At 41.2% G+C, this 27,785-nt stretch overlaps 1 protein-coding gene across 7 annotated transcripts in view; it reads right to left on the reverse strand.

The window, feature by feature from the left end:
* The window catches only part of MLLT10 (MLLT10 histone lysine methyltransferase DOT1L cofactor), a 127,792-nt gene extending 102,300 nt beyond the window's left edge, over nt 1-25,492 (reverse strand). For 5 of the 7 annotated variants that reach the window (XM_069006667.1, XM_069006665.1, XM_069006664.1 and 2 more), the window contains exons 1-3: nt 25,066-25,234; nt 21,300-21,379; nt 4,023-4,077 (exon numbers count right to left, since the gene is read on the reverse strand). In XM_069006667.1, coding sequence (XP_068862768.1) covers nt 4,023-4,077; nt 21,300-21,379; nt 25,066-25,234 — 304 coding nt within the window. Of the gene's footprint in view, nt 1-4,022; nt 4,078-21,299; nt 21,382-25,065 lie in introns of those variants that run through there. The other 2 variants (XM_069006662.1, XM_069006666.1) reach the window with 2 other exon arrangements.
* Nucleotides 25,493-27,785: the final 2,293 nt, after the last annotated feature.

Here is a 27,785-nt window from a genome sequence, read left to right on the forward strand (position 1 = left end):
GTCAAAAGAAACCCCATGGACACATCATACTGATCAACTGCAAAACGCCTTGCCACACAACGTTACGGACATGAATGGACATCACTTTCTACAGAAGTGAACACTGTGATGCACTTGTTTTCCATTAAACACAAAAGTACTGTGTCTGGATCAAGAAGTCCCAAAGCATAAACGCTTGTAGGCTGGGAAACTTCTGAGAAGGCACACAAGACCTTTCTCAAGAATCTAGATCATAGTGACAAAGAGAGCAGGACAAATGTTTGGCTTCCACGATATGCTCCCCTCCTTTTACTATCTCAGGCTGTCACTGTTCTCTGTAAGATCCATGACAGTACTGCTCCAATAATGCTGTATTTAAGGAATCATTGAAAACTGTACGTCCTGGGGTGACTGTATGATACTGTATTCCCTATTGTCTGCCCTATGCCAGACATGAATCCTGTGCCTTCCTGCGTCTTTAAGCTGTTTCTCAGGAGAGGGGGGAGAGAAGTCAGGTGAATTTTTCAGAGTGGTTTGTGCTCAAGGACACACACGCTCCCCTGTGTTCCTGCTGCTACAGAGCCGAGGAAAGCACCTTCCTGCTTTTTCCCAGCTCTCAGCTCCTTTTCTCAGGAGAGAGATGGAGAGTTAACACTCTGCTTTTTACCTAGCCTGCTAGCTGAGGCAAGAACTTTTCTTGGGACTGTTCTGCTCTGGTCTGGAACAACATCGCTGGGAGGCCCCACAATGTGGAGGGGCCCACACCAAACCCCAGCTCCAGAGAGGGCAGAGCCACACCCTCAGAAAGGACTCTGAAATCTACCCAGGCTTCTTCTCCACAGCGAGAGGTTTTATTATTTAACATTACTCATTCTTTTTTCCATGCCTGCATGCACTTTGCTTGTTAAATAAATAGGGATTTTTTCACTTTCCACCGAGGAATTTCTTTCTGAACCTGGTGGGGGAGGGGCTGCTGAAATCTGCCTTCTAACAGAGGGATGTTCATCTTGGACATTTTCCTCCAAATTCTTCTCAAACCAAGACACTGCAATTCTGTATTTGCCATAGATGACACTAGAGAGCTCCCATTAACCTGATAAGTACAACAGAAGCAGAGTCAAACAGACTCCAAACAGAAGTATAAAACCTAAAAAGCAAATCTAAAAAAACAGTGATCTCCAAAAGGTCAGACAAGCACCAACGGGCCAGTAAAAGGACAGGGAGCAGGAGGAGGAATGCACACAGAGGAACCTTGCACTATTTGGGGGGTAGGAGGGAAGGACAAAACACGAAATACCAACACAACCACACCATATGCTACCATACTATATAGTCAATTAATTATAGTAAGTTAATAATACTTATAAACAACACAAGTTTGATTCCCAGACTACTTTGCAATATATATAGTGCCCCAGAGTTCTTAAAGGCAAGGTAACACCATTACAGAAGAGCTCTAAGATTAGGCTGCCTTCAGTTACCGTTGTGCAACTGACTTAAGACAGCTAATGTACAGGCTGCTGCTAAAAGAATACCCCTGGCCATTCCTTGTATCAGCATTAGCATGGGCAGCTGGGTCACAGGAATTTTCAGGTAGCTGAAAAGGAATGCAGGGGCAGAAAAAAAGAAAAGTTTTAAATGCTAGTACCATCACAAAGGAGGAGGAAGCAAAGTATAGCAAAGACCCTCGCTGCAGTAACAGCAGGTTAAGAAAATCATGGAACCCTATAGTAAAAGCTCATAGACCATTAAGCTTCCTAACAGAAAATACAAGTACCTTCAATGCCCAAAACACAGTTCTTCACCTTATTATAAAGCAGATATCCAGAAGACAGTTAAAAGAAAACCTACAGGAGCAGCAGACCATGTATGGGCTAAGCTATCTGCATATTCAAAACAAAAAGCACACTGTTTTTTTCTGTCTACAAAATGAAGTTTTTTGTTGTCAGAAGGCAGAAAGAAGAAAAACCCTCTGACTTAAAATCAGCAATTTCTGCCCTTGTCCTGAAAAGCTAAGACCATTTAACTATTTCTATACTTAGAGAAAGACAAGTTTATAAAGCTGGATCCTTAAAAGGTTTTATCAGAAATGTTTGTTTGCAAGTTTCTTGTCAAATACCTGTATCTTTTTATGATTCACTTGGCAACAAAAGGTATAACAGCGTTAAAAAAAAAATTAAGTATTAGCCTACTGTAAATGCCATTTTCAACTGGCAAGCCACCTGATCTTCAACAGTACTTCCTTAAGTCTAAAAATCTTCTGGCACAATCTCTCGTCAGGCAACTCTTGAAAGGAAAGCTTCAGGTAAGATTGAAAATTTCCCAAATGCAACACCAGTCAGAGTACTTTCCAAGGTGCACATCCTTCTGTAAAGGTGTTATTTAAAGGATATTTGGTTGGTCCACAAAGTAGAATTTGTTGTTTTCAACACCATGGACAAGATCTGTTACAGAGGCTGGGTGTTTACTGAAGAAAATATAAATTCTTAAGCCTCTCAGCTATGAAATTTTCAGTATGAAGCTTTCACTGATGAAAACAATTGGGTATTAAAATTATAGTACAGTGCAGTATCTTTGCTATTTAAACTTAAAACATTTCAATCTTACAGAGTAATTCACTTTCAGACAAGAATTTATAATTACAATTAATAGAGCCATGAGAGAGGGAACTAATAGGAGGCTCAGATGTTTGATGCATGCTATCAAAGTAAGTTCTCAAGACTTTATTCAAAGAAGTTTCAACACCACCACAGACAATAGCAAAGCATTCCCGAATACTACTTTAAGTATAAAACCAGAAAACACTTCAGCTACTTCATACTTCACAAATTTTACTCTGTATTTGAAGAAGCTTGAGAAATTTTACTCTGTATTTCAAGAAGTTTGAGGCTTTCTTATTACTATTTCCTAAAAAAGGAGGTGTCCAGCTGCCATTTCTAAAGAAACTAATTCAACACTGCATATGTCAACATGAGAGGAATAATAAAAAAGAGGAGTAAGACTTAAGTACTGGCTACTAAGTTCAGTAATGTGTTTGAGTCAGTTGGCACTAGAATGGTAAACCTAGAGCATATATATATGTATGAACAGAGCAGTGGAAAGTATACAAGGGGAAGGGTAGATCAGCACAAACATGAGCAGGCCCTGTGTTCCTGCAACTCAACTGCAACAGAAATAGCAAAGCTGCATCAACACTAAGCTAAGATATAAATTAGCTAGAATATTTAATACACAGCATAGAATCTGCAGAATACAATTTACACAAACTGTCCAACTGAAATCCAGAATCTGATCATACTTCCTCCTCTCACAAGAGAAAGGGCTCAGTATCAAAATGACCAGGCTATACAGATAGATGATGGATGGGAATTTAGAAGTATCTACTAGAGAGAGAAGACAGCATTCCAAAAGTGATTGAAAAGTTAATTGAAATTTTTCACTCATATCACCCAACTATTAGTATAAACATAATCAAGACCGGATATTCACTGGAGACTTTCTCTAGCAGTTCTACTCAGCAGGAGCAGTACTGATGATAACCTGAACAGTGAAATTAGAAAGATGCAAGGAGGAGGTAATCACTACTGCAACTTTCCAGCTCTAACTTCTTTGTTACAGAACCTATTAGTAAATCAGGCATGAAAGAGCCAACCTTTGAAAATGCACTGGTGCATTCAGTCTGGACTATAGACATAAAAATTCCACTTTCCTCCATGAATGGTGCACTTTCAACAGCTTTCTATAGATGCTCAGGCTCCAAACTAAATACATATAAAATTCATCGATTTTACCCATTAAAATCTTATGCTAAAATGCAGTTCTTCTATTGTAACTTTTTTCCTAAAAATGAAACTAAGAATAATGATAGATGTCCTCAAACTAAATTGAACCTAAAGTGGACAAAAAAGTGTTACTGTAAAACAGTTATCTCTTTCCAAAGCAGTCAGTGTTTTCTTTTATGTTTAGGATCCCTGTATTTTTTTTTCCACAGATTTGCCTCATACAAAATAAGAGAGTTCACAGAAAGCAAGAATAAAACTTACCCCCATTATCTGTTCTCTTTAAAGCACCATCCTTATGAGGGCATAATTCACATCTCTAGGAAAAAAAGCAAAAATAAAATAAAAAAATGGAATGATCATAGAAGCATTGAAAAAGAAACCATACACATTAAAACTGTTATCTGATATTAAGGAAGCAACCATTCTTCAAAAGCGAATGGATGTGTTTTCCCTTAACCTTTACTTGAGTATTAATGTTAGTTTGTGAAAAATAAAGCTTTCTCCTCCAGATCTTGAAACTGTGACACACATTAAAGCTACTTGCAGTTCTACCTCCAATTCCACACCTGTGGATTCCACACCCTGGAATTCTGGAGACAAGCCTCCAAAAACTATAGCATAGGGTAGACTTCCATGCCACGAAGCTTGGACACAGTCCAAAAACTCCCCACTGTATTTCCTTCTTCTAGCATCTCTGTATTTTCCAAGGTGGTCAATCACAAATACGTGCCATGGATATGACGAGCACAGGTGCACATAACTATGGCTGACCACACAGTCTCTGCTGACTCCCACTTATCCTGAGAGACGAAAATCGACCTCACTTTCTGTCTCAGAAAAAGGTCGGAAGCTGACTTATCCCTACAACTGTAGCAAGACTGCATGTCTGGAAATCCTAAGTTTGATCACAGAATCACAGAATAAGCAGAGTTGCAAGGGACCCAAAAGAATCACTGAGTCAACTCTCAACCCTGCACAGCACCATCCCAAGAGTCACACCATGTGCCCGAGAGTATAGTCCAAACACCTCTGGAACTCTGTCAGCACTCTTGGTGCTCTGACCACTTCCCTGGGGAGCCTGTTAAGTGCCCAACAACCCTCTGGGTGAAGAACATTACACCTTATTACAACCTTTATATATTTCCAGATTAGGGACAACTCAAAGCATACAAACCTAACAATCTTCTTAAGCAAATCAACATCATCAGACATGAACTTAACACCATATCCTTCAAACAGAGTGGGACACCTGTTCTTCTCCCTTTTCCCTGAACAGTGCTATTCTCCATTACCAGCTGACTGACAAGACCGCAGATAAAGGAGCCTATGACGCTGGAAGTGCCTCAGAAACAGATTGTGCAAACTTATTTGAGGAACTAGAAATTCCATTCCTGAAATTCATATGGCTAAAGTATATCTTGAGGACTATCTTAACGTGTAAGAAATTTGTAAGACTATCTTTCTTAACCTGTAAAAAAAATTATATTAGCAGCAGAGGCTTTCACAGAGGGTAGCATAGAAAAATTCTTACATTATTTTTTCTCAGTGCACTGGTATAAAGAGCTGCACACAGAAAGAAGAATCTTTAAAACTGTAGCCTTTTGTCTTTTGCTTCACTCATCTCTCTCTTACACTGAAATGATCAGCAATTTACTGAAAGTCAGCATTAAGTCTATGGTGAAATTTAGATAGAAAAGTGGCTGAAAACATTCTGCAAGTTGCCTGCAGACTGGGATCATTACACCTTTTCGGGTTTTTTTTGGTCAAGACACAAATGAACTGCTCAGTTCATTTTAAACAAAATCCTACATATGCAGTATATTTGTGAGCTGTATCTAAACACTTCAGCTCTCCAAACATTAAATACTAAGTGCCAAGAGACACACGGTAGCAAATGAAACAACAGTTTCATTTCACTGAATTTCTCATACACTGAACCAGATTCCTAAAGCAAGAAGCCTGGTATGCATTGGTGGTCACAGTGCAATAAAGTTTGCTCCCACCCCAAAGCTGCAAGCTAGCAGCTTAAAACCAATGAGAAGAGATGACGTATCTGAGAGAAGAGAAGCTGTTAACAGCTTCTACCTTGCCCCACTTCTGCAAGCCTATGGAAGTCTGACATACATTTTCACTAGCGGCAAAACCAGTTTAGGAGGTTCTCTTCTTCCCTTCACCTCCCCCTCATTAATTTCTCCCTCTACCACTCCCTCAGCTACTGACACAACTATCTGTAGGGCTGCCCCTTAGAACAGATCAATGAAATGGAATGAAATAAACTTTTTAACATTTTTAATTCAGGCCATATCACTGATGCAATTTAAGTATAATCCCACAAACAGCTGCATCAGCAAAACTGAAGGCAGGGAGCCACAGCACTGCAGTGTTAGTAATTTAAAAATTAGCAAGCTTCTTGTGCAAACTTTACCACAAAATATATCAAAATGATCACAGGACACTAAGCTGCAATGACCTGAGCCTAGCCTTTATGCGGAATAGTTAAGCATGCGCCATTCAGTCTCATCAGCTCCACCTGATTTATTTTTGTCTCCTATGTCTACAAGGAATCAGGTCCCTCATTAATCCTCTGCAGTCCTGGCTACAACCAGTCAGAGAAGATGCAAGACAGAAAACTGAAGTAGAGGGGGAAGCTTTGACAGTGGAAGAAAACTTGACTGCAGAACTGCACTCAGCTCTTACGGTGCTGACAACTGGTAACTCTGCAGAGGTATTTGCCCTTTGATGACACAGAGTACCTCTGGTGCCATGAAATCTGGCTACAATCTGCAATAAAGTAGCACCCTAGTAAGCTAATAGACCAGACAGTGACCCCGACCCCTTCTACTCCCTTTCTCTGCCTTAGAAACCTAACTCCTTCCCAGCCTCCATACTCTCAGATTCTGTCACCCACTTCGGCTCTGCCAAGTTTCAATAGATCCCACATAGTAAAACCAGGAGCTTTGCCAGGTGGGAACAGTGAATCTCATGCCTTGAGACAAGTAGTTAGCAGAGAATTTTTTTTCTCTAAACTAACACTTTATTACTAGTTCTAAAATGGATGGAGTAATATTTTGATCTTTTTATCATGCAGGTTGATGATGCAACACAGTACACGGAATAATGTGATGATCCATACAGATGGTCTCTAGTATTTGAGCACATGGACCATTACAGGGCTCTCTTCTCCAATTATATGTTATACATCTTGTCTCTGCCAAAGGATTTCTGACACAGATTTATTGTCTGAGCATTCAAAAACACTGTGGGGAACTTCTAAACCAGCTGTGGGGGCAGAGGGAGTGGGTAGCAGGGACAGACACGACACCTACAAGATACCAAAGCACAAATAGGGCAAGCTGCTATGACTGATCAACAATTCAGATAAACATCATCAGGTTAAGTATTGCAAATGTGAACAATACAGAGGCTGACTGTGACCCTAGAGAATTACCACATCCTTTGGTGTGCTGAAAGGCACTAGTCCCACAGAAGGAGGTGCAGCAGCACATGTGGTGCTGTAGGTACAGGCAGCCGAATTAGATCTGAAGAGTGAAGAGACAAATACTGGCTGAAAGAACACAATGAAGTTGTAGAAAATGACATCATCCTTTTCCTTCCTGTCCTTACAGAGTGTAAGGACAACTCGTTTTTGCAGCTCTTTGGTGGAAGAGACTAAGTTCATGGATATAGCTTCTGTCCAAGCAGGGGTGAACTCTCAGCAGGAACTGCTTTGGACTATGAGGTCTCCTGTAGAGGACTGAAGTGAAACCAATCTCAAAGCTGTGAAGCTGGAAGAGTCTGACAGTGTGACTGACACAACTCACTTATGAGCTACATAAACAGCAACTTAATTAAGTAAACAAAGACTGATCCTATAACCTTAGCATTCAGGCGAATTGAGATTGCCTGGGTCTTATGAAAAACCCACTGCCTCCTGAAGAGTCTTTAAAACATCACCCAGCAGAGAACTAAAGTCAGAAGCATAAGAGATCCATGTAGAAGAAGAAAGAAACTTTTTATTCCCCCAACATTATTAAAAAAGTAAAAATAACCAAAAAGAAATAAAGAACTGAAATAATAACCAAAAAAAAAAAAAAAGAACACAGGTGTCCACTAAAGATACTCACCAGAAACAAGTTGCAAGAATGGAAGACCAAAGTAAAACAAGGAGCTAACTAATTCCAGCTTCCCATACTGAATCAGTTACGATCCAACTTGGCTCCACTGCTTTGTAACATAAAGTGTTCTTCCTCTGTTCTAGACAAAATGTTTTTCCATTTTAATCAGGACTTAGAGCTACCTTAACCAGCATTAGGTAACATTATACAATTATAATTATTCAAGTCTTTTTGGTTAACCAATTTTTCAGGTGGAAAGGCATAGAGAAGCTGATTTAATCCAAGAGACTACCTTATTCATGTTGAAATGAAGGGAAAGAGCAAAAGGCACATGGTAAATAGGGAAGATAAAGAGAGACAGGGACAAGACTATACAAGCAAGAGAGAAGAAAAAAAATAGTAATAGGACTATAACATTGTTCTTCCCTCAGGGTTCTAAAAATTTGGAGCACATTCATAAAGCGTCATCTACAGACATCCATTATATGCTGTCTCTCGTTATAAGAAAACAAAGGTCAAAGAATTCTTGTGCAAGTCATTTACTGAATTGTGGCCCAAGCTAGGCCATTGGAACCATTCACCTGAATAATGACTGTCAACCAAGTAAAATCCTGCAGGACTGAATTCCCAGCATTGCAACGAGGCAATAAAACGTTTTTTTCAATGTGACCCATTAACCTAAATAACACAAGAAGATCTACAGCAGATTAAACAGACCACAGTTCCTTAAAGTTAGACAAGAAATCAGGCTGCAATTCCAGCTGACTTTACTACTGGCTCACTTTAAGGTAGCATAATTGCACTGTGATGCCAGAAGATGATCACTGGCCATCCCCTGATGTGTACTTTCTACTGCCTTCCTTCCTCTGGGAAAAGCACTCAATTGACAATATGGAAATCCTAACCAGCAACCTAAAAATAAATACTGTTTTTTTCAGTCAGATTACTTCTTTGAGCCACCTTTCCATAAGGCTACACAAACAAAAATGTCAGATAATAAACATAACAGGAACACAGACAGGCAGTCGGGAAAGGATATAAAGGATGTAACTACCTTCTTTGGGAGGTGGCATTATCTACACTGGCTACAAATCAGAGTGGAAGTCCAACCAAAGGCCTTACTTCAAATAATAGAGAAAGAAAGAAAGAAAGAAATACACCATACACTTGAAACACCCTAATGTTATGTTGGTAGTACTACAGACAGATTTCTTAGGCTCAGCTTTGTTTTGATATTTCCCTGACATTCATGTATTTCAAGATTTTAACAGGCATCAGCCATATACGTAAAGTGCTCAGTTTGGAAGCTTCTGTTCCCTGTCAAGGTGCATATACCCAGCATAACACACTTCCAGAACAGTTTTTATTCTCCAAAGCACATTTTCATCACAGAATTACTGTTTCATACTGCTTGACAACAGGAAAAGAAAACCAAAACCCCAAGCCCCAACAGTATTTAACTGAAAGAAACAACTCTACAAGACTGCAATACATGATCCATGAAGTTACAAATAACAAAATAGCAAGTTACAATCAGCGTTAACAGTTCTTGAAACCCAACACTCAACCTCTCTCAAGTTTTTCATCAACAGGAGTTAAAACTTGCCAGACAAAACATTTTATTCTGCTGCTCCTGTTAATCATTAATAAAACAGAATGGTTAAATCCACTTCTTGTTGCAAATTTTAGTTCACATTTTAGTGAAAACAAGAGCTGGAAGACAGAAGAGGGGAGCAGAATGGAGTCCCCATAACCCAGGAAGAAAATTGTCAGTGACCTGCTGTGCCACTTAGCCACAAGTCTATGGGGCTGGATGGGATCCACCCAAGGGTACTGAGGGAGCTGGCAGAAGAGCTTGCCAACTCACTTTCAACCATTTACCAGCAGCCCTGGCTAACCAGGGAGGTCCCAGTTGACTGAAGATTAGCAACTGAGACACCTATCTACAAGAAAGGCTGAAAGGAAGATCCAGGGAACTGCAGGACTATCATCCTGACCTCAGTGCTGGGGAGGTCATGAAGCAGATCACCTTGAGTGCCATCATGGGGCATATGCGGAACAACCAGGAAAATCAGACTGAGCCACATGAGCAGGTCCTGATTCATCAACCTGATCTTCTGTGACAAGGTGACCCACTTTGTGGATAAGAGAAAGGCTGTGGATGTGTCTACCCAGACTTAATTAAAGCCTTTGACACCATCTCCCACAGCATCTCTTGCAGAAACTGGCTGCTCATGGCTTGGCCAGGTGTTCTGTTGGATAGGCAGAAAACTGTCAGGAAGCCAGGCCCAGAGGGTGTTGGTGAATGGAGTTACATCCAGCTGGTGGCCGGTCACCAGTGCTGTTCCCCAGGGCTTGGTGCTGGGACCAGTTCTGTTTAGTATCTTCATCAATGATCCAGATGGGGGGATCAAGGGCACCCTCAGGCAGGTTGCAGACACACTGAGTTGGGTGGGAGTGTTCATCTGCTGGAGGGCAGGAAGGCTCTGCACAGGGATCTGGACAGGCTGGATTGATGGGGAGAGGCCAGAGCTCTGAGGTTCACCAAGGCCAAGTGCCTGTGCCTGCCCTTGGGTCACAACAACCCCTGCAGTGCTACAGACTGGGGACAGAGTGGATGGAAAGATGCAAGCTGGAAAAGGACCTGGGGGTGCTGGTCAACAGCAGCTGAACATGAGCCAGCAAGTGCCCAGGTGGCCAAGAGGCCAGTGTCATCCTGGCCTGGATCAGCAACAGTGTGGCCAGCAGGACCAGGGCAGTGATCGTTCCCCTGTACTTGGCACTGGTGAGGCCACACCTCAAATCCTGGGTCCAGTTTTGGGCACCTCACTACAAGAAGGACATTGAGGTCCTGGAGAAGGGCAACGGAGCTGGTGAAAGGTCTGGAGCACAAGTCTGATGAGGAGCAGCTGAGGGAGATGGGGTTGTTTAGCCTGGAGGAAAGGAGGCTCAGGGAATAGCTTATCTACAACTCCACATCTCTGGCTCTCTGAAAGAGGCATGTAGCAAGGTGAGTGTTGTTCTCTTCTCCCAGGTAACAAGTGACAGGACAAGAGGAAATCACCTCAAGTTGCACCAGAGGTGGTTTACATTGGATATTAGGAAAGATTTCTTCACTGAAAGGGTGGTCAGGCATTGGAACAGGCTGCCCAGGGAAGGGGCAAAATTACCATCCATGAAAGTGTTCAAAACACATGTGGATGTGGCACTTAGAGACATGGCTTAGTGGTGAACATAGTGGTGGCTAGGTTAACAGTTGGATTCAATAATTCTAAGAGGTTTTCTATGAAGGATTCTATGAATCCTTCAAATTCTTATGACTATTTTTAAATTAACCTAGGAGGCAAGAGTCAATTGCCAAGCAGAAATCCTTTTATTGCTTTGCTTCTGAATTTGCTTTCAAATACATCTATTTTACAGCACACCATGCTACTGGGTATTTCTGTGTATATCTAAATGCACTAACTCAACACACTTTCCCCAAGGTACATGGACAGATTTACAAAGGCACACAAAGCAGCTGATCAGAGGATTAGTTTCTCATCGATGGCTTTCCAGCTGGCAGACTGTGATGCTCTTAGCAGTCCTGACTCCCATTTATCAGTAGCTGCAGAAGCCTGCAGCACAACTGACTGCGTCCAGGTACTCACGTCCCAAGTTCTACGGTACAGCTTCACCTGCCTTCACTAGTATTCCACACCATTTTGTCTCACCCTTGGGTGTTACCAGAAAAAAAGACACCTCTAGAAGTCACCTCTAATATTCTTTATTATATCTAAGATGATCTTTCCCAATCCTACAGACTTCAAATATGCTAGGTAGTCTTATATACTTCTAATAATACCTTATTAATATAATAATAATAATACCCTAATATCTTAATACAGATTTAAAAACTGGTTTATGAGGGTAAAGATCTTGATATGAGTAGTTATTTTAGTTAATGCAAAACAATTTAATGCTGGCAGGCACATACCTATTGCTGTCAAAACCAAATATTCTGAGAAAAAAAGACCATCTAGAAAACAGCTCTGAACACAAAGTTTATTAAAAACCATGTCTAGAGTTTCAGTTATGCCAATGCTGTACATACATCATCCAACCTATACATAACTGAAGTTATAGTCACTTCTTTTGATGAAAAATTATTTTCTAAGCTCAAAACGTTCTTGTTATTTATTCTCCTTCTCCCCCTAAAGGATCTGAAATTAGTATTTCATTTTCTCCACGGGAAAGAATCATGTATTTTCTAATTTCCTTTTATACTTTCCACATTCCTCTTACCCTAGTATGTTTTCTTCGATAGGAAAAGAAATAAAAGTAAAAAAAATAACACATGTACATTGAAATGAAAGCACTGATAATAGGAAAAATTCTTTTTTCCCCCCTAATAAACCTGGGAAAAATTGGGGTAATTTTAATGATTAATCTGTGTTAGATTCAGAAAAATATGGTACTGAACAACCAATGTAAACATAGCTCCATCTGTAAGAGATACCATATTCAATAAAAGTGTGCTAATTGAAATTAAGAACCACAGACAACTAGATTACACATAACAGAAAACCTAACTCAAATTTAGCTAATCAGAGGCTATCTACAGAAAAACAAGTATCTCAGAGCCTACAAAGGAACAGTTTTTGCAGGACTAGACAACAAAAAGAAAAACCCACAGGCAATTGGCAGAGTGGTGCAAACCAGTACACTGCTGCCAAGATGTTTTTACCTGGAAATTTAGATCTTTGCATAAATTCTATCAAGAGATGTGAATTTACAGGCAGTTGGCACAAGAACAGGATGTGCACCAGACTGACCACATCTACATCTGCTGGCAACAGCTTATCCCAGCCCTCAGAATGCAGTGACATCTTTCCATTCACTACTTCAAGCCATCTTCTATGAAGCAACATCACTACTGCCAACATACAAAGATTAACCAGGGAAGATCAACATCTCAGCCCTTGAAGTCTCCTGAAAGTCCAATAAACTCACAAGCATTTCCAGTAGCTGCTAAAAATTACTGAACCTCTACTCACACCAAACTTAGGCTATTTGTATCGAAAGTTTTTACTCTGATATTTTACTGATGATTTGTGTTTTTTCTTTAAAATCAGTTAGGTACTATGAAAATTCCCATTCGTGTTTATTTCTGTTTTAACATCCATGCTTTGTAATACTTGCAAAAGTCAAAAGTTCATTTTCCCCCTGCTCAATACAGTAAAAAGGATGAGCTGCTTTAGGAATACATGGCCCAGCCAAAGAGGCTGCTATCCACAAAACCAAATCCACACTTTCTTATTTATCGGTTTCTAAACTACAGTGAGATAGCAATATACTTTATCAAGATTCTCAACCTATGGTATCTTAGGACATTATAAACTTATAAACTCATACCCACCTTCACTATTTTGATCTAAATGGCTCTATAAATGATAGCTTGCAACCATGCCAGGATTTGAAGCAGAAGTCGGCAAGGAGCTAACTACACAATTTTTCAATCAAATATCCAAAAAGAAGCAAATCAAAGTTGCCATGTTTCCAGCCTATGATTCACACCAGACTCCAGTGCTCATAAACCACAACGAAGAACCAAGAGGAATCAAAGTATCTTCTGCCACATCCATGAATCCCCAACTGGCTGACATCACTAATAGAGCAAACGAATGCATGCTGTCAGTGCTTCTCTTCCAAAGTGCTATGTTCTGCAACTTGACAACTTAAGAAATTAAGTCATCTTCATCTTCAAATAACCATTTCTTGATGCTGACAAATTTGCCAAGTCTCTGTCCCATCTCTATTGACTCATCTGTCCCAGGAGAAGGAAAGAACTTTTTTTTAAAGCAGATGGTTGACAGGTAGAAGAAAAACAGACTGACTACCTGAAGCATTTTGGGGTTTATACCTGGATAAATTAAAGAGACTCAACCCAGTTCTTTTTATCAATGCATCAGATAAAAATATATGCAGATTCAGTTAGCTCTGTCAAAAACATCTACTATAGATAATAAATTTGTAGACTATGACAAGAAGATTAGAGGCACTCAACATGCAAATCAACATTCTTCCAAGACCATCCACTCAGTAAGTACTACAGGTGACATTTAGTCATACTTTCACTCAGTGTATGTAAGGTAACTAGAAGGGAGATAACGTAGAGTACAATGTAACACAGTGATAACGCAAAACATCTATTACGATCCTCCCAATACATATTCAAGACTAGTAAGCCCTGTTAGATGTTGCAAGAATCCAAATTATAAACATATATAAAGTTTAAGATTCACACACTGATCTTTAATGGAAACCATTAGAAGGCTACAAGAAATGCCTGTCACATTTGGCTGCATTTCCAACTAAACATCCAAGTTTTTGTTATCAGCCTGAAAGTATGCTACTGACTCAATTCAATCTACATGGAGAAAATACAGCATGCAGTGGTTCACTTCAATGCTCTTCTGCAACACACCACAGCTTTATCCTAAAAATTCCTACCTATAAAATGTTAGCATCAGTTCTAAGTAAGGCTTCTCACAAGTTGAGGAACTCCTTGCTTACTTTAGAGACTTCTGCCAGTGAATACAATGAAACAAATAGTCATAAAACATTTCCACATAAGGATTATGCAATTCCTGTAAGGGAAAATGTTTTGTTCTAGTCTCGCTTTGGTTACTAATTTTGCACAGAACCTTTAGAGTCTTTACTGAAGTACCTGTTATATCAAAACTTAAAAGAAAAGTAGTAGACCTTTTCTCTGCTGTAGGGAAGTGCTTCAGATAAGTTCAGGGACTCATATTTAGAAACCAAGTAACAAGTATGTATACAAGCAGGGAAAAACACAGCACACAAAAAGGAAAAATAAAAGCACGAAGGAAGCACAGTCAGAAATGGTGTTAATACTCCCACTTTGATACATGGGGGAAGTACACAGAAACTATACTGCACTTCTGCAGCACCTTCTGCACTTCCTGTACTCCAAACCTTGATGACCAGACACAGCAGTGCTAAGCAATTCTCTCATCTTTTGAGTTGCAGTACAATAACGTTATGGGTCTGTATTCACTCCATACACCAGCAAAATGTGCACAGGAAAAAATATTTTCTCATACTCATGAAATGCAAAGCAAACAACACTCACACACCTATGTAATGGAAACACGCATCTATATAATGGAACACACATCACTCAATCAACAGAAGCAAAATAAAAATTTTCACCTTCACCACAATCAGAACAACACAAAGTCTCCACAATCATTCCACTTTTCTCTCCAATTTTCTTCATTCCAACTTTTGCCTGCTACCTCTTCTAATTACTTTCCTTATCTTGACATCCTTATGCCCCATCTGTGGCACCAAGACAAACCATGGTGAGTTGATCCTGGCTGGATACTATGTGCCCACCAAAGCTCTCTCTCACTCCCCTCCCCAGTTGAACAGGGGAGAGAAATTGAAGAAAAGGCTCTTAGGTCAACACAAAGACAGGGGGAGATCACTCACCAGTTATCATCACAGGTAAAGCACATTCAGTTTGGAGAAAAATTAATTTATTACCAAACAAGCCGGAGAAGGATAATGAGAAAATAAATACTGAATCTTAAAATACCTTCTCCCCACCTCTCAATTCTTCCCAGGCTCAACTTCACTCCCCATTTCCACAACCTCCCCCCACCCAACAGCACAAGGGAATAGGGTCTGTTGTAAGTTAATCACATGCTGTTTTCTCTTCCTCCTCAGGGGTAGAAATCCTCATGCTCTTCCCCTGCTCCTCCTCCCAGAGGAGACAGTCCTCCAACAACTCCTCCAACATAAGTCTTTCTCATGGGTTCCAGCTCTTCATAAACTGCTCCAGCATGCCCCCCTTCCATGGGGAGCAGTCCCATAGGAAGACTGCTCCAGTATGGAATCCCCATAGGTCGCAAGTCCTGCCAGCAAACCTGCTCCAACATGGGCTTCTCTCTACACAGGTCCACAAGTCCTGCCAGCAAACCTGCTCCAACATGGGCTTCTCTCTACACAGGTCCACAGTCCTGCCAGGAGCCTGCTCTAGCATGGACTTCCCATGGGGTCACAGCCTTCTTCAGGTGCATCTACCTGCTCCAGCATGGGGTCCTCCACAGGCTGCAGGTGGATTTCTGCTCCCTGGTTAGCTTCCATGGACTGCAGGAGGACAGCCTGCCTTCCCAGAGTCTTCACCACCAGCTGCAGAGGAATCTGCTCCAGCACCTGGAGCACCGCCTCTCCCTCCTTCTTCACTGACCTTGGTATCTGCAGAGTTGTTTTCTCTCACACATTCTATCTCCAGATGCAGTGTTTATTAAGCAGGGTTTTTTTATCTGTTCTTAAATATGTTATCTCAGGGGCACTGCCACAATTGCTGATTGTCTCGGCCTCGGCCAGCAGCAGGTCTGTCCTGGAGGTGGGCTGGCACTGGCTCTGTCAGACACAGGGGATGTTTCTGGCAGCTTCTCAGAGAAATCATTCCTGTAGCCCCCTCATTAACAAAACCCTGTCACACAAACCCAATACAATATGTTCTACCTAAGTATCTTTAGGCAGACTTTTTATTCAAGATATCCAGCTACAAACTAATGCCTAATGCCTTCTAGACTGCACAGTCATTCATAAAAGCCAGATGAATAACAGAAGCACACATCAACTTTTCTGTAGTGCGCTCAAAACTAAAGCAATTCTTCTAGTAATATTAGTTACAATATTCTTAAAGTAGTTGTACTAATATTCTCACATAAAGTGTCCTTTAAGGAAAAGTATGGATACACATTAAAGAAACACTCATTTCAACATTTCTTTAAGAATTATTTCAAGAGATATCTTCAAAGAGACTGCGGAGTTTATTAGTCCTTATTGGTGGACAGTATTTCAAATTGAAGAAAAAAAAAACCAGCAAGTTTTCCTCTTCTAAAATAAAGTTTAGTTTACTTGTATTGTGACCATATTTATCAACATTCATTCTAGTTTACAGATGTAGCTGTAATAAGTACAGAGCTCCCACTCCCCTGAAGGCAGCCTGTTGAGCCAGAGGTGTCAGAGCTCTGATCACAAGCCTGTCTGCATAGTGAAAGGCTGCATTCCTAGTTCCTCCTTCTTTGCCTCTTTCTGTTTAGGCAAAAGGCAAGTAATACTGCACTTATGCTTATTTTATACTACATAAATGCTGGGGGTGACGTGTAAAGATATGGATCAAACAATTCTTATGAGCAACTCTACAGAGAAAAGTTGTGAAGAAAGATACTTAAAAAACAGAATTTGCTGAGTGCTCCAATTCTTGTTATATTAACGATTTAAAAAAAAATTAAAGTTCAAGCATTCAGACTTTGGATCATCTGTGCAACAGATGCAGGTGCAGCTCAGGTCTGGCAGAATAACCAGCAGGAACCTATCGCTGTGAGCACACAACACACCTTAAATGGGTAAACAGTATAGCTGCATTTCTACTGCTCTGAACATCTAGGTACTGAGTACTGTATGATCTAAACTTATTCTGCAATGAGTGTTTTTGTCTTCACATGAAGTTCCAAGAAACACATGTGCAAACACAGACTCCAGTTATGCCACACTGAGCTGAGATCCAGATGGACGCTATCTCAAGTCTTATGTGGTTAGCTCCACAGCGAGTCACAGCTCCCACTGCACTAAGGAATAAAGGACTAAAATCCAGGTGGATTATTAGACAAGCTGTAGTGTCACACAAATGCGCTGACTCAGTTCTGGACCATGACTGCATTTAACTTCATAAGCCACCCCACTAAAGAAAACTAACACAGAAACGCCAAGTGAAAAAAACACCACTGTTATGACATTAGAGTAATTTGTACCAAGTCCAAAGTGATTTTTCCAGATGCAAGGACAGGCTTACAATATTCATACTCCAGTGAAACAGATCAACAGCATAGTGATACACCTGCAATGCAAGCAATCCAACCTCACATTTAGCATCTGAGCTCCTCACATTTACCATGTGAGCTGTGCTTTGAGGTAGTAAAATTTCCTATAATTCTTAACACTGACGCTCAGTATTGAGATCTCCTGGTCTCTCTGAATAATCAAGTTGGATTCACAAGGAATGAGACCTACACAAAGCCTGACCAAGCTACCCATACAAATGGTGAACTCCTCCCTGCTGCCTGGTATCTCTATCACACAGATTACTGCATCTCCTTTATGAGGAGTATGAAGAGTAGTAGCTTGTAGTAAATCACAAACACATTGTCTATTTTTACCCCACTATATACTATGTTTCAATTATTCTTAAGATCGTCAAGGAAGATGTTTGACACATAACAAGATTATGGGGGGAAAAAGTCTTGTTGAACAGTTGTGCTACAAATCCTAAGCTTAGTTCTCCAGTCTCTCTTTGGGTACCAGAACTATCAGTCCTTGGACAACATACACACACCATGCAATTTCTCAAGCCAGGACCCAAAGTCCCTTGTGTAATAGTCCATATATATACAACCTCACACAGACCCCAAAATTATTTTTTTCTACATCAGTATGTATTTCCCCTGCTTTTTGACTCAGAAGTTCAGGTACATCTGAAGACGCCAAAAGGGCCCACTACGCAGGGTAGCAACAGCTGGTGCTGACGCAGGCAAAGCTGGGAGCAGTCACCACCCATCTTGAAGAGACTTGCGTTCCCAGCTCACCACAGGTCAGCTAAGCTAAATGAGCTGATTTATAGAAAACTAAGATTTTTCAAGCAATAGCTAAACTCTTACAGAGTGATTTTAAAACGTGTGTACTACATAAGCATGATTATAAAGTAAGTCAAATAATTACCAGTCACCTCAATATACCCATTATGAAAACAGTTCAGATTTATGAAGTCAGTTTCTTTCACACACACAGGAAAACGTGACCCTGCTGGAACCAAAATTCAGTATGACTTGACTGCATGGAGCAGTGCTTTCCAGCTAGTAACTGACCATTCAACAGCCAAGACAGTGGCTCTCAGATCACCAACAAACACGCAGAAGTCAACCAGCCACCACTTTCGCTCCCACTCAGACCCAGTATGTACCAGCCTAGAAGCAGCACACAAAAGAAAGGGAACACAGTATACATCGGTGTATAACACTTCACAGTATATGGGAAGCCAACTGTCCTGGTCTGCTGTTAAGTGACCTTCTCTAGTGACCCATCAACTTGCATTATGTGCTTCTGAGTTAGTCCATTTTTTTTCATTGTTAAAGCAAGACTAACTTTAGTGTGGGCAATTAACTGCAGTTGCTGATCAGAATGAATTTATTTGCCCAGCAACTGAAGCTTAAAAAAAAAAAAACAAAACAACCAAGAAACACACACCCCAAAAACACACAACGCAGCATCAGCATGGAAAAATACGCCTTGAGTGCAATACTGAGGTCTTTTTAAAGATTAAAAGTAAGTAAGCAGAAGCATAGTCAAAGTAACCTGGTTAACTTAATTCTGGTTTTGTTTATAGGCAAAAAGGCCATGAGAAAAACTAAGCTTCAGTCTCATACAGTGATGACACTTCTGTAAGCAAGTATGTTAAAACTTCTGGGTCTGGTAAACTGCTTACTGTAAAGTTCCAGTTTCCATACTGAGGGCAGGGCTGGAGTTTAGTTTCTGAATGTCAAGAGCTGCTCCAAGACACCTCAGATACAGCCATCATGTTTCTCACTCACTAACATACAAGTAGTTGTTAAAAATTCAGCTGTTATATCTCACACGCAATTGGTTTCACCTGAGAACCACTCAAATCTACACTGCATTACAAATGGGATTTTTTTTTTCCAAAACAAAATCAATAATCAACCTGTTGACCTGAACAGACGCTGTGGAAACAAGAACAGAATATGCCAGGAAGAGAATTCAGTTAAGTTTATCACTATTCCTTCTTCACTTCAAACAGCAAAGTAAAGTAGTCTATCAAATTCAAGAAATTATCATAATGCAGTCAGACATTTTTTATTATAGAACTCTGGACAGTTCTCTTTCATTCCTTGTGTCACGAGAAGCCAAGATTAACTATATTCTAAACCACGATGAGGATTCCCTATCATACTCTTGGAAAATCCTTTTATAGCCACCAGCCATCTTTCCCTCTCCTCCATACTTTCAACTTTGCTCTCAACCTGTACACATCAAACTCAGCAACATTAAAAAATGTTACTCTTAAAACTTTACACATCTGATGGTCTCCCCAAGAAAAGAAACAGCTTTTCTTTAGAAAGGGTTTTGATTTTCTATTGACGAATACTTGAAGAGCATACAATAATCAATCCCTTCTTGCTCCCACCAACAGGTCTGCTTTGGAAGAACTAAGTCTCAATTACCCTGGGCATTATGAAAACATTAGTGGCAAAAAGTGGGAATAAGTACAGGAATGAGATTCCTTAGACCTGTGCCAAAAATCCACTCAACAGTTAGTTTAGCTACCATTTCTACAGCACTTTATATCAGAAAAGGAAATAGGTACAGCAAACAGGTTATGTAAACACACTGATAGCCACTGACAGTAACTGAAAATTTGGTCTCTGACTCCTCATTTGTTTTCAGATATGAAGGTTAGAAACAGTTTACACACTGCTCTAAGATGCTGCACCACCTTCTCTTCCAATGAAATTTTTTTTCAGAGGCAAAGGAACAGCTTAGTCTTTCTAAATACTCTCACTTCTCTCAGTTCATCTTTTGCTGGAAGACAAAAGTGCCAAGTAGGGAGAAATGTGATTGTCTTTTTCTAAAAATGCCTGACATCACCCAGTCTCATCTTACAACATATGAGTATGACCAAAACAAAACCTCACGTAATCATGGTAAAAAAAAGCATTATCTGAATCCCAAATATCTACCACAAAATAAATTTTAAAAAAAACAGAAAGAAAATACTTCTTCAATTCTAAGTATCACATTCCAAGTAAGCACTCGTTTTCGAAATTAACAACACTACTTATTGGGAGTGTTCCTAGACTGAAGCTTTTAAGTGGCAACCTAAAGCTGCTGTAAAAGAAAATTGGACACAGATTTTATTTACTTCCTGTACCTAACTATATAAGTGTTAAACTGACAAAATTAACCTAAACCTACACCATGGACAAAAAAATGGGAAAAAAGAAAAAAAACACAAAAACAAAACACCAAAACAAACAAACAAAAACCAACCAACCAACCAAAAAAAAAAAAAAAACGCACCCCCACCAAACTAAAACAAAACCCCACCACCTAAAAAAAAACAACCCGTACCCTGAAACTGTCAGAATACTTCAGAGACAATTACATACTTCCACTTTAAAAAAATAATAAGACAAATTGTCTTTCTGAACAGCATTTAGATTAATTACAACAGAAAGCAAAGCTCTTTCCTACTGTTACTGCAACACTTGGGTAAATATTATCCACACAAGGATTATAAGTAGCGTTACTTAATAAACAAAACACCTACCACTCTGGCTGCTCTTTCCTGAGATTCACACTTTCTGCAAAACCATGGTCCAGTGGGTACTTGAACAATTCCATAGCAAGCTGTTTTGAACAAGACAAAACATTTCAGCAAACACAATATAGCACTGCAATACTAATAATATGTTACTTAAAAAGCTTACTATTAGTTGATCTCACATAATTTTAATTATCAAGAAAGTCAAATTGACATCCATACATTGCACACGAAATCTTATCACGAAAGTACAATTAAGTACAACAAGCTTGCATTTTAAAAATTATGCACAACTTGTTAAATGAAAATACCCCACATTAGCTTGAAAAGTAACATAACCATTCAAAGCAGCAGTGTTTCATATGTGACCTGTTTTGCTATTTATTTACCTGCAAAACAGGTGAGACACTTCACTATAAATGATGGATGCTTGTTATAATGACGTCTTTCTTAAGAGAAAACTAAAAGTAAATAACAAATCTGAGTTCTTCATAAGACATTTATTCATACACTTACTATCTAGTTTTCTTACTATTATATGTAAAATAACTGGTCTTAAGCAGAAAACCCATAGTGAACTGAACAAAATTTGCTTTTTTACCCCAGAAAATTCACAGAGCTGTAAATACAAACTGAACTGAGCATCAGGGCTTGGATTAGTTGCAACTTGAGCCAGGCTACAATACAAACCCTTAGGAAAGAGATTTTCAGACATGCAGATTTATCTGCAAGACAGTCATCTATATTCTTATAGTATATAAAAGCAACCCCAGGAGTTCGGTACAAAATTCCACAGAAAATAAAAGAGTTTAGCAATTTGGAAATACTGCTCATGTTTGAAATGCACACACCAAGCAACCTGAAGAACTACTGAGGGAATGAAAATACAAGAACACAAGTGCTATGAGTATATTCTAATATTTGTATGGACGTAGGAAGTAACAAAGAACCAAAAAGCCAAACATTTTGCTTAAAGATAATCCCAAAGTATTAAGGATATGATGTCAGACTCAATTCTCAACAACCACATGTTACTTAAATACAAAAATCAGGTTTAAGTGTGTAAGTAGAAAAAAAAAATTATTAATTTAAAGTTATGAAGAAAGCTGAGATTAAATTAGTAACTTGTATTTATACTATACAAATATATTGATTTTGTGATAGCTTGGAGATGAAAAATAGTAATGCAATAGTAGTATAAAAACATCTGGTTAATGCAGGTTTATTTCCATGAAGGAAAGTCAATGAAATAATTTCCTATTATATACATACACGTAGACACATTAAGATCTGTTGTCAGATTTTCAAACACTTTATTCAAGTACCTGCAGGCCAAACTATTCTGATAAGCCCTTTCTACTGTACAATAAAATTCTTTAACATGAGAAAAAAACATCTTGTTTTTGTTGCATCTATATTAGCCACAGACTGGGGGGACTCTGAATTTCTCTTTAGCTATTAAGAGGGAAGATTTTAAATGTGCAGTCATACATTTAGGTTAGCAAGTGACAATGCAGAGTAAGAAACAAGTATAAAATGCAATTCAGAGACAGGGCTGGCAAGGAGATCCAAAGGCAACACGAGGTGGGCAAAGACCAAAGTTGAAGTACTTCTGTATCTGCCAGGGTAACTGAGTACACCTAGAGCCTGGAAGAGTCCATCACAGGTTTGTGCTCTGATATATCATGATACTGTTTACAGAGTTTCAGGGCTTCCTTTCGTTTATACTTCCACTATTATGCAAAGCTTCTTTAAACACATGAAGAGATCTTGTCCTTCACAACTTGCCAATGGCTTAACAATTGAAATGAAGTTACCTCTGAACTAAAAGTAATTATAATAACAAAACCAAAGCAGTTAATAAAGCTTTATGAGTAATACTAATGTTTGCACTTCAAATACAGACCACCAGCTTTGACCATGAGGACTACTACATTCACTACAGAAAGGCCACAAAAAGAGTGGACATGCCTTCTCTACCACTTCTGTTCACATGACGTATCAAATCCGAAATGCAAAGCATCAATGGTACAGTAAATCAAAACATGCAGTTCTTCTCTGCTTAAGATCTCTACAACAGCTTCTTGATTTAGACCAAGCAGTACTTTGCATACTTCCTGACAGTTCCAATTCAGGTTAGGGTATGACTTAAAAAAAAAAGTTCATTTTCTTGTACCTACTGAAGTGCATCTCTCTATACTAGGAATACTTTCTATAAGTGACTTTTGTTCCTGCTATTTCAGCTCCAACTGCTGCTATCATCCAATTCTTTCACTGAAAATATCAGCAAGGCTCTCGATACAAAGTAAGATGTCCAAGATAATGCAAAACGAATAGCTGTTTCAGGTATGACTTCTAGAAGTGTTCCTGTTTTACTGTTCTACATGATCCTAAGACTACAAGAGCAGTCAACCTACTGGTTAACATTACTCAGCTCTTAAGATGACAGATAACCAATTTAAAACCAGATTAATTTCAGAGATCCTGTCAGCTCCCCTCTGTGTTCAATCCAACGTTAACAGAAATAACTAAATTCTTTTGCGTATCTCCTTAAATTACTATTATTCATTACTACTTGTCAACTTACAAGGGAGCATAGACTTGGAACAACCATTCACTATATTATATCATCTTCTGCACAATTTAAGACCAAGCATGAGACACACACTAGTAGCATTTTCACATGCAGTAGGCATTCAGATTAATGAACTGGATTTAGGATTTTCTGTCTCCTCCAATTTGTCCACTACCTGTAAGCAGACAAAAAGCCAGTCACAGAGTTCATATGACTGCTTCGGAATCGGTACAGAAAAACTACCATCTTATTCCTTATTTCTGCTACCATAAAGCAGAAGTTATGACTTCCTTTCTTACAATGTAAGCAGCAGAATCGTCTCTTCCTCTGCCTCACACGAAGGGTCAACCCACTGACAGAAACAAAACAATCACACAGAGGGAACATGCCAGCTCCTGAACTGAGCTGGAAACCAACCAACCAGCCTCAACTAAGCCAAACAAATCCAGCATCAGCCATTCCAAATAGCACCCTCCCCCTGCAGAACCACAACAGGAAGTCTCTTCATCTACCAGGAAACATCAGCCAAATGACATTCAAGGAAAGGCAAGCAGAGATAGAAATCACATGACAGCTAAGTCTTTCCTACGCCCCTCTCTCTTCCAAGCCTAAACGCTTCTTGTCTCCGGGCAGCCCCTCAAATAACTTTCAAACTTGGGAAAGGCAGGGACAGCAGGGATCAAGTACGGGAAGGAAGAAATACAGCAATAACTACCAGAACAGAGTATAGTAACAAGTTCTGCAAAGACCGAAAGCAATTTTAGATAGTCTTTGGTACGTTGCACCTGAGGTTGTTAACAGGGTGGAAAAGCAGACTGGGAAGCAGAGACACAGAAAATATACAGGAGAAGAGGAAAGGGGAAAAAATTGGAAAGGTGAGTTCTTCCTTTCTCACAGCCATGACGTAGGAGAACATAATATAGTAAGTCTCATCTGAGGGAAAAGACAGACAGACTAGTAGGGCAGAAGATGACAGAGCAAGTCAAACCAGAAAGCACGTGGCCTTAGAAACAGGGAAACAGGCTTCATGGGTAAAAACAAGGAGCTGGGAGGGGGAGGGAAAGAAGGCGAGAAAAACGGCCAGGGGGTGGCGGGGGGGAAGGAAGCAGGCCCTAGGGAAGAAGACAGGGAGCACCAAGAAGGAAGCGGCGAGACTGGAGGCCGGAGCGGGTGCGCTGCCCTCGCCTGCCCGCTCACCTTGATGCACTGCGACATTGCAGCCGTGCCCGTCGCAGTAGACGAGCGGGTTCTCGGCCCAGCCCCGCTCGTCGGAGCACACGCAGCAGCCGCCGATCATCTCCTTCATGCTACTGGAGAACTCGCCCTCCAGTGACACCGGCAGCAGCAGCGGCTCGCTGGAGACCATCTAAGGGTTAAAAACACCGTCGTCAACACCGCGCACGCCACACGCGCCTCGCCCTCCGCCTGCCCCCTCCCCCGGCGGGGTCTCCCCTCAGTCACACAGCCGCAGACGCCGCCACCGCCGCCGCGGCAGCGCTTCGGGGCCCATGACCGCCGGCTGAGCGCCTCGTCTCGCCCCCGCCCGACCAACCGGCCAGGCTGTGTCGGTCGGGCCGCGGCGGCGGCGGCTCCTGAGGCGGACGCGGCTCCGCGGGCGGGCACGGCGGCGGCGCCGGCGCGCAGGCGCACTGCGCGCGCGCCCGCGGGGCGGGCAGGCCTCGGCCCGGGGCCTCCTCGCGAGGGTTCGCGCGCCGCCCGCGGAACGTGAGCGCCGCCGCGGCGGCCCGAGCGCGCGCCCCCTCCGCCCCCCCACCGCCGCCCCCTCCGGGAGAGCGTGCGCGGGAGCGCGCGCGGCGCCCCTCCGGCGGCGCGTGCCCGCCCCTCGCCGCGCCCGCGCGCACCTGGCGGCCCGCGCGCGCACCCACCTCGGCGCGCGGCCACGGCCCGTCCCCCGCGCGGGACATGGCGGGGCCCCCCCGCGCGCCGGGGCCGCGGGACAGCCCGCGCGGCGCCGCGTCCCGCCCGGCCCTCCCCGCCCCCGCGAGCGCCGCACGCGCTGCGCGCTGCCCCCCGCCCGCCCCTCAGCCGCGGGGGCGGGGAGGCGGCGGACATGCGCCCCGCTCCCACCCGCGCTGCCACTCCGCGCGGGCCCCCTTCAGGAAGGCCGGAGGACGCGCCCCATGCCCGCCCCCTCCCCACCCCCCCCAATCATTTTTACTATCTTGTTTATTTTCCCCCTGATGTGACTGCAGGACTAATGCATTCCCGCTCCCAACTTTTATTATCCTGTTTATATCCCCTCGGTGTGCCTGCAGGACTAATGCGTTCTCGCTATTACGCCACTTGCCTGCCCTCACCGCAACTTTTACTATTTTGTTTATTTTTCCTACGATGGGGCTGCAAAGCTAATGCATTATTAATCCCGCTCTTTCCTCTTCCCTCAAAACTCATGGCTGCATGGTGGATGCAGCGCTGCCTGGCTATTCCTGCCACGGCAGCGAAAGTGATGCTGAACGGGAGATCTGACAAATAGAGAAACCAGGGAGGCCGCAGACACACAAAAACAAACATGTTCTTCAATACAGCTGTTCTCTACTTTTACTCAGAGCTGGACATGTCTTTCTAGAAGTTGAGCACTTGGGGTTTCTTTTTTAGTAAAACAATTCTGTAATTCTGTTGTCTCTTTTAATTAAAGGGGGGGGCAAAAAAAAAAAAAAACTGCGGGGAGCGAGCTGAGGTGGTCAGCAGAGAGGAAAATCTCAGCCTATTCAATTCTCCATTGTAAGCAGGTACGCCTGTAGCAGAAGGAACTAATTGTGGTGATTGTTAGGAGCATAGAGAAATTAAAAGCAGCCTTGCAAAATTCTGGTCACTCACTTGCCCCAGGCCTAGCAATTATTTATTTGTTTGTTTATTTATTTTATTTTGTGTTGGGCAAGGAAGATATCACTGATTCATCTTCATTATCATGCTAAAAGGCGGAGAAGCAGGATTTGTGTGTGGGCTGTATTTTTTGCAATGATTTTGCAAGGGCAGGTTAGCTGGTATCTGTAAATCACTACTGAATTATGTACATTCCTGGACACAGCACTATCTAGACCTACACATATGCAGATTATATTTTATACATTGTTATAGTCCTGTACACAAGTGCAGATGTTTCATTAGTTAACAAACTGCTACATGGAAGGGAGAGGTGGGATGTGCACAACTCTACCCCCTGCAGACACCCGAGTCTGCAGTTTGTATGCAGGATATCTTAGGTCAAGCTCTTTTCTCTCCTTGAAAGTTTTAAGTGAAATTATTTCGGTAGAGGAAGAATGGTAGGCAGGCAAAAAGGAATGGAGGTAGCTTCCTACATGCAAGGCCCGACCAAACATGAGATTATTGCAGCCATTTGGGGCACATTCTAAGCATTTCTCTGTAAATATATGCTCCAAATAGCCATAAGAGTTTAGAAATTTTTAAGATACGTGAAAAAATGGAGGGGGAGAGAACTGGAATGGAGTATGTTTCAGTTTTGTAAAATCAAAGACCGTTCTCAAAAAAAAACCCACCCTGCACCAAATGTCCTATCAACACTGAAGAACACAAATTTGAACATACAACTATTTGTTTTAAACATACTTAAAACACTATTTTTATTACTTTAAAAGCTCATAAAAATAGCCTGAAAATTGCAGGTGCAAGCAATTACTTTGTAAGAAAATAAAGCAATTAATATATCTTGGTGTTTAAAAAAAAATGCAAATTATTTGAAGCTGATAGATACAGTGTCACAGCCCTTCTTCATTCTTGTCAAGAAAATTACATCTAATTTAAAAAGCATTCTCAATGATTCTGCTAACCCTAACCAAAAAAAAAAAAAAAAAGAAGAAAAAAAATAGTCACGGTACAGCAGCAAATCTATCCTTTATTTCCCTGACAGGTAAATTAAAATAAATATCCTTTTAAAA

This window comes from Aphelocoma coerulescens, chromosome 2, assembly GCF_041296385.1.
Source record: "Aphelocoma coerulescens isolate FSJ_1873_10779 chromosome 2, UR_Acoe_1.0, whole genome shotgun sequence".
NCBI classification, from domain to species: Eukaryota; Metazoa; Chordata; class Aves; order Passeriformes; family Corvidae; genus Aphelocoma; species Aphelocoma coerulescens.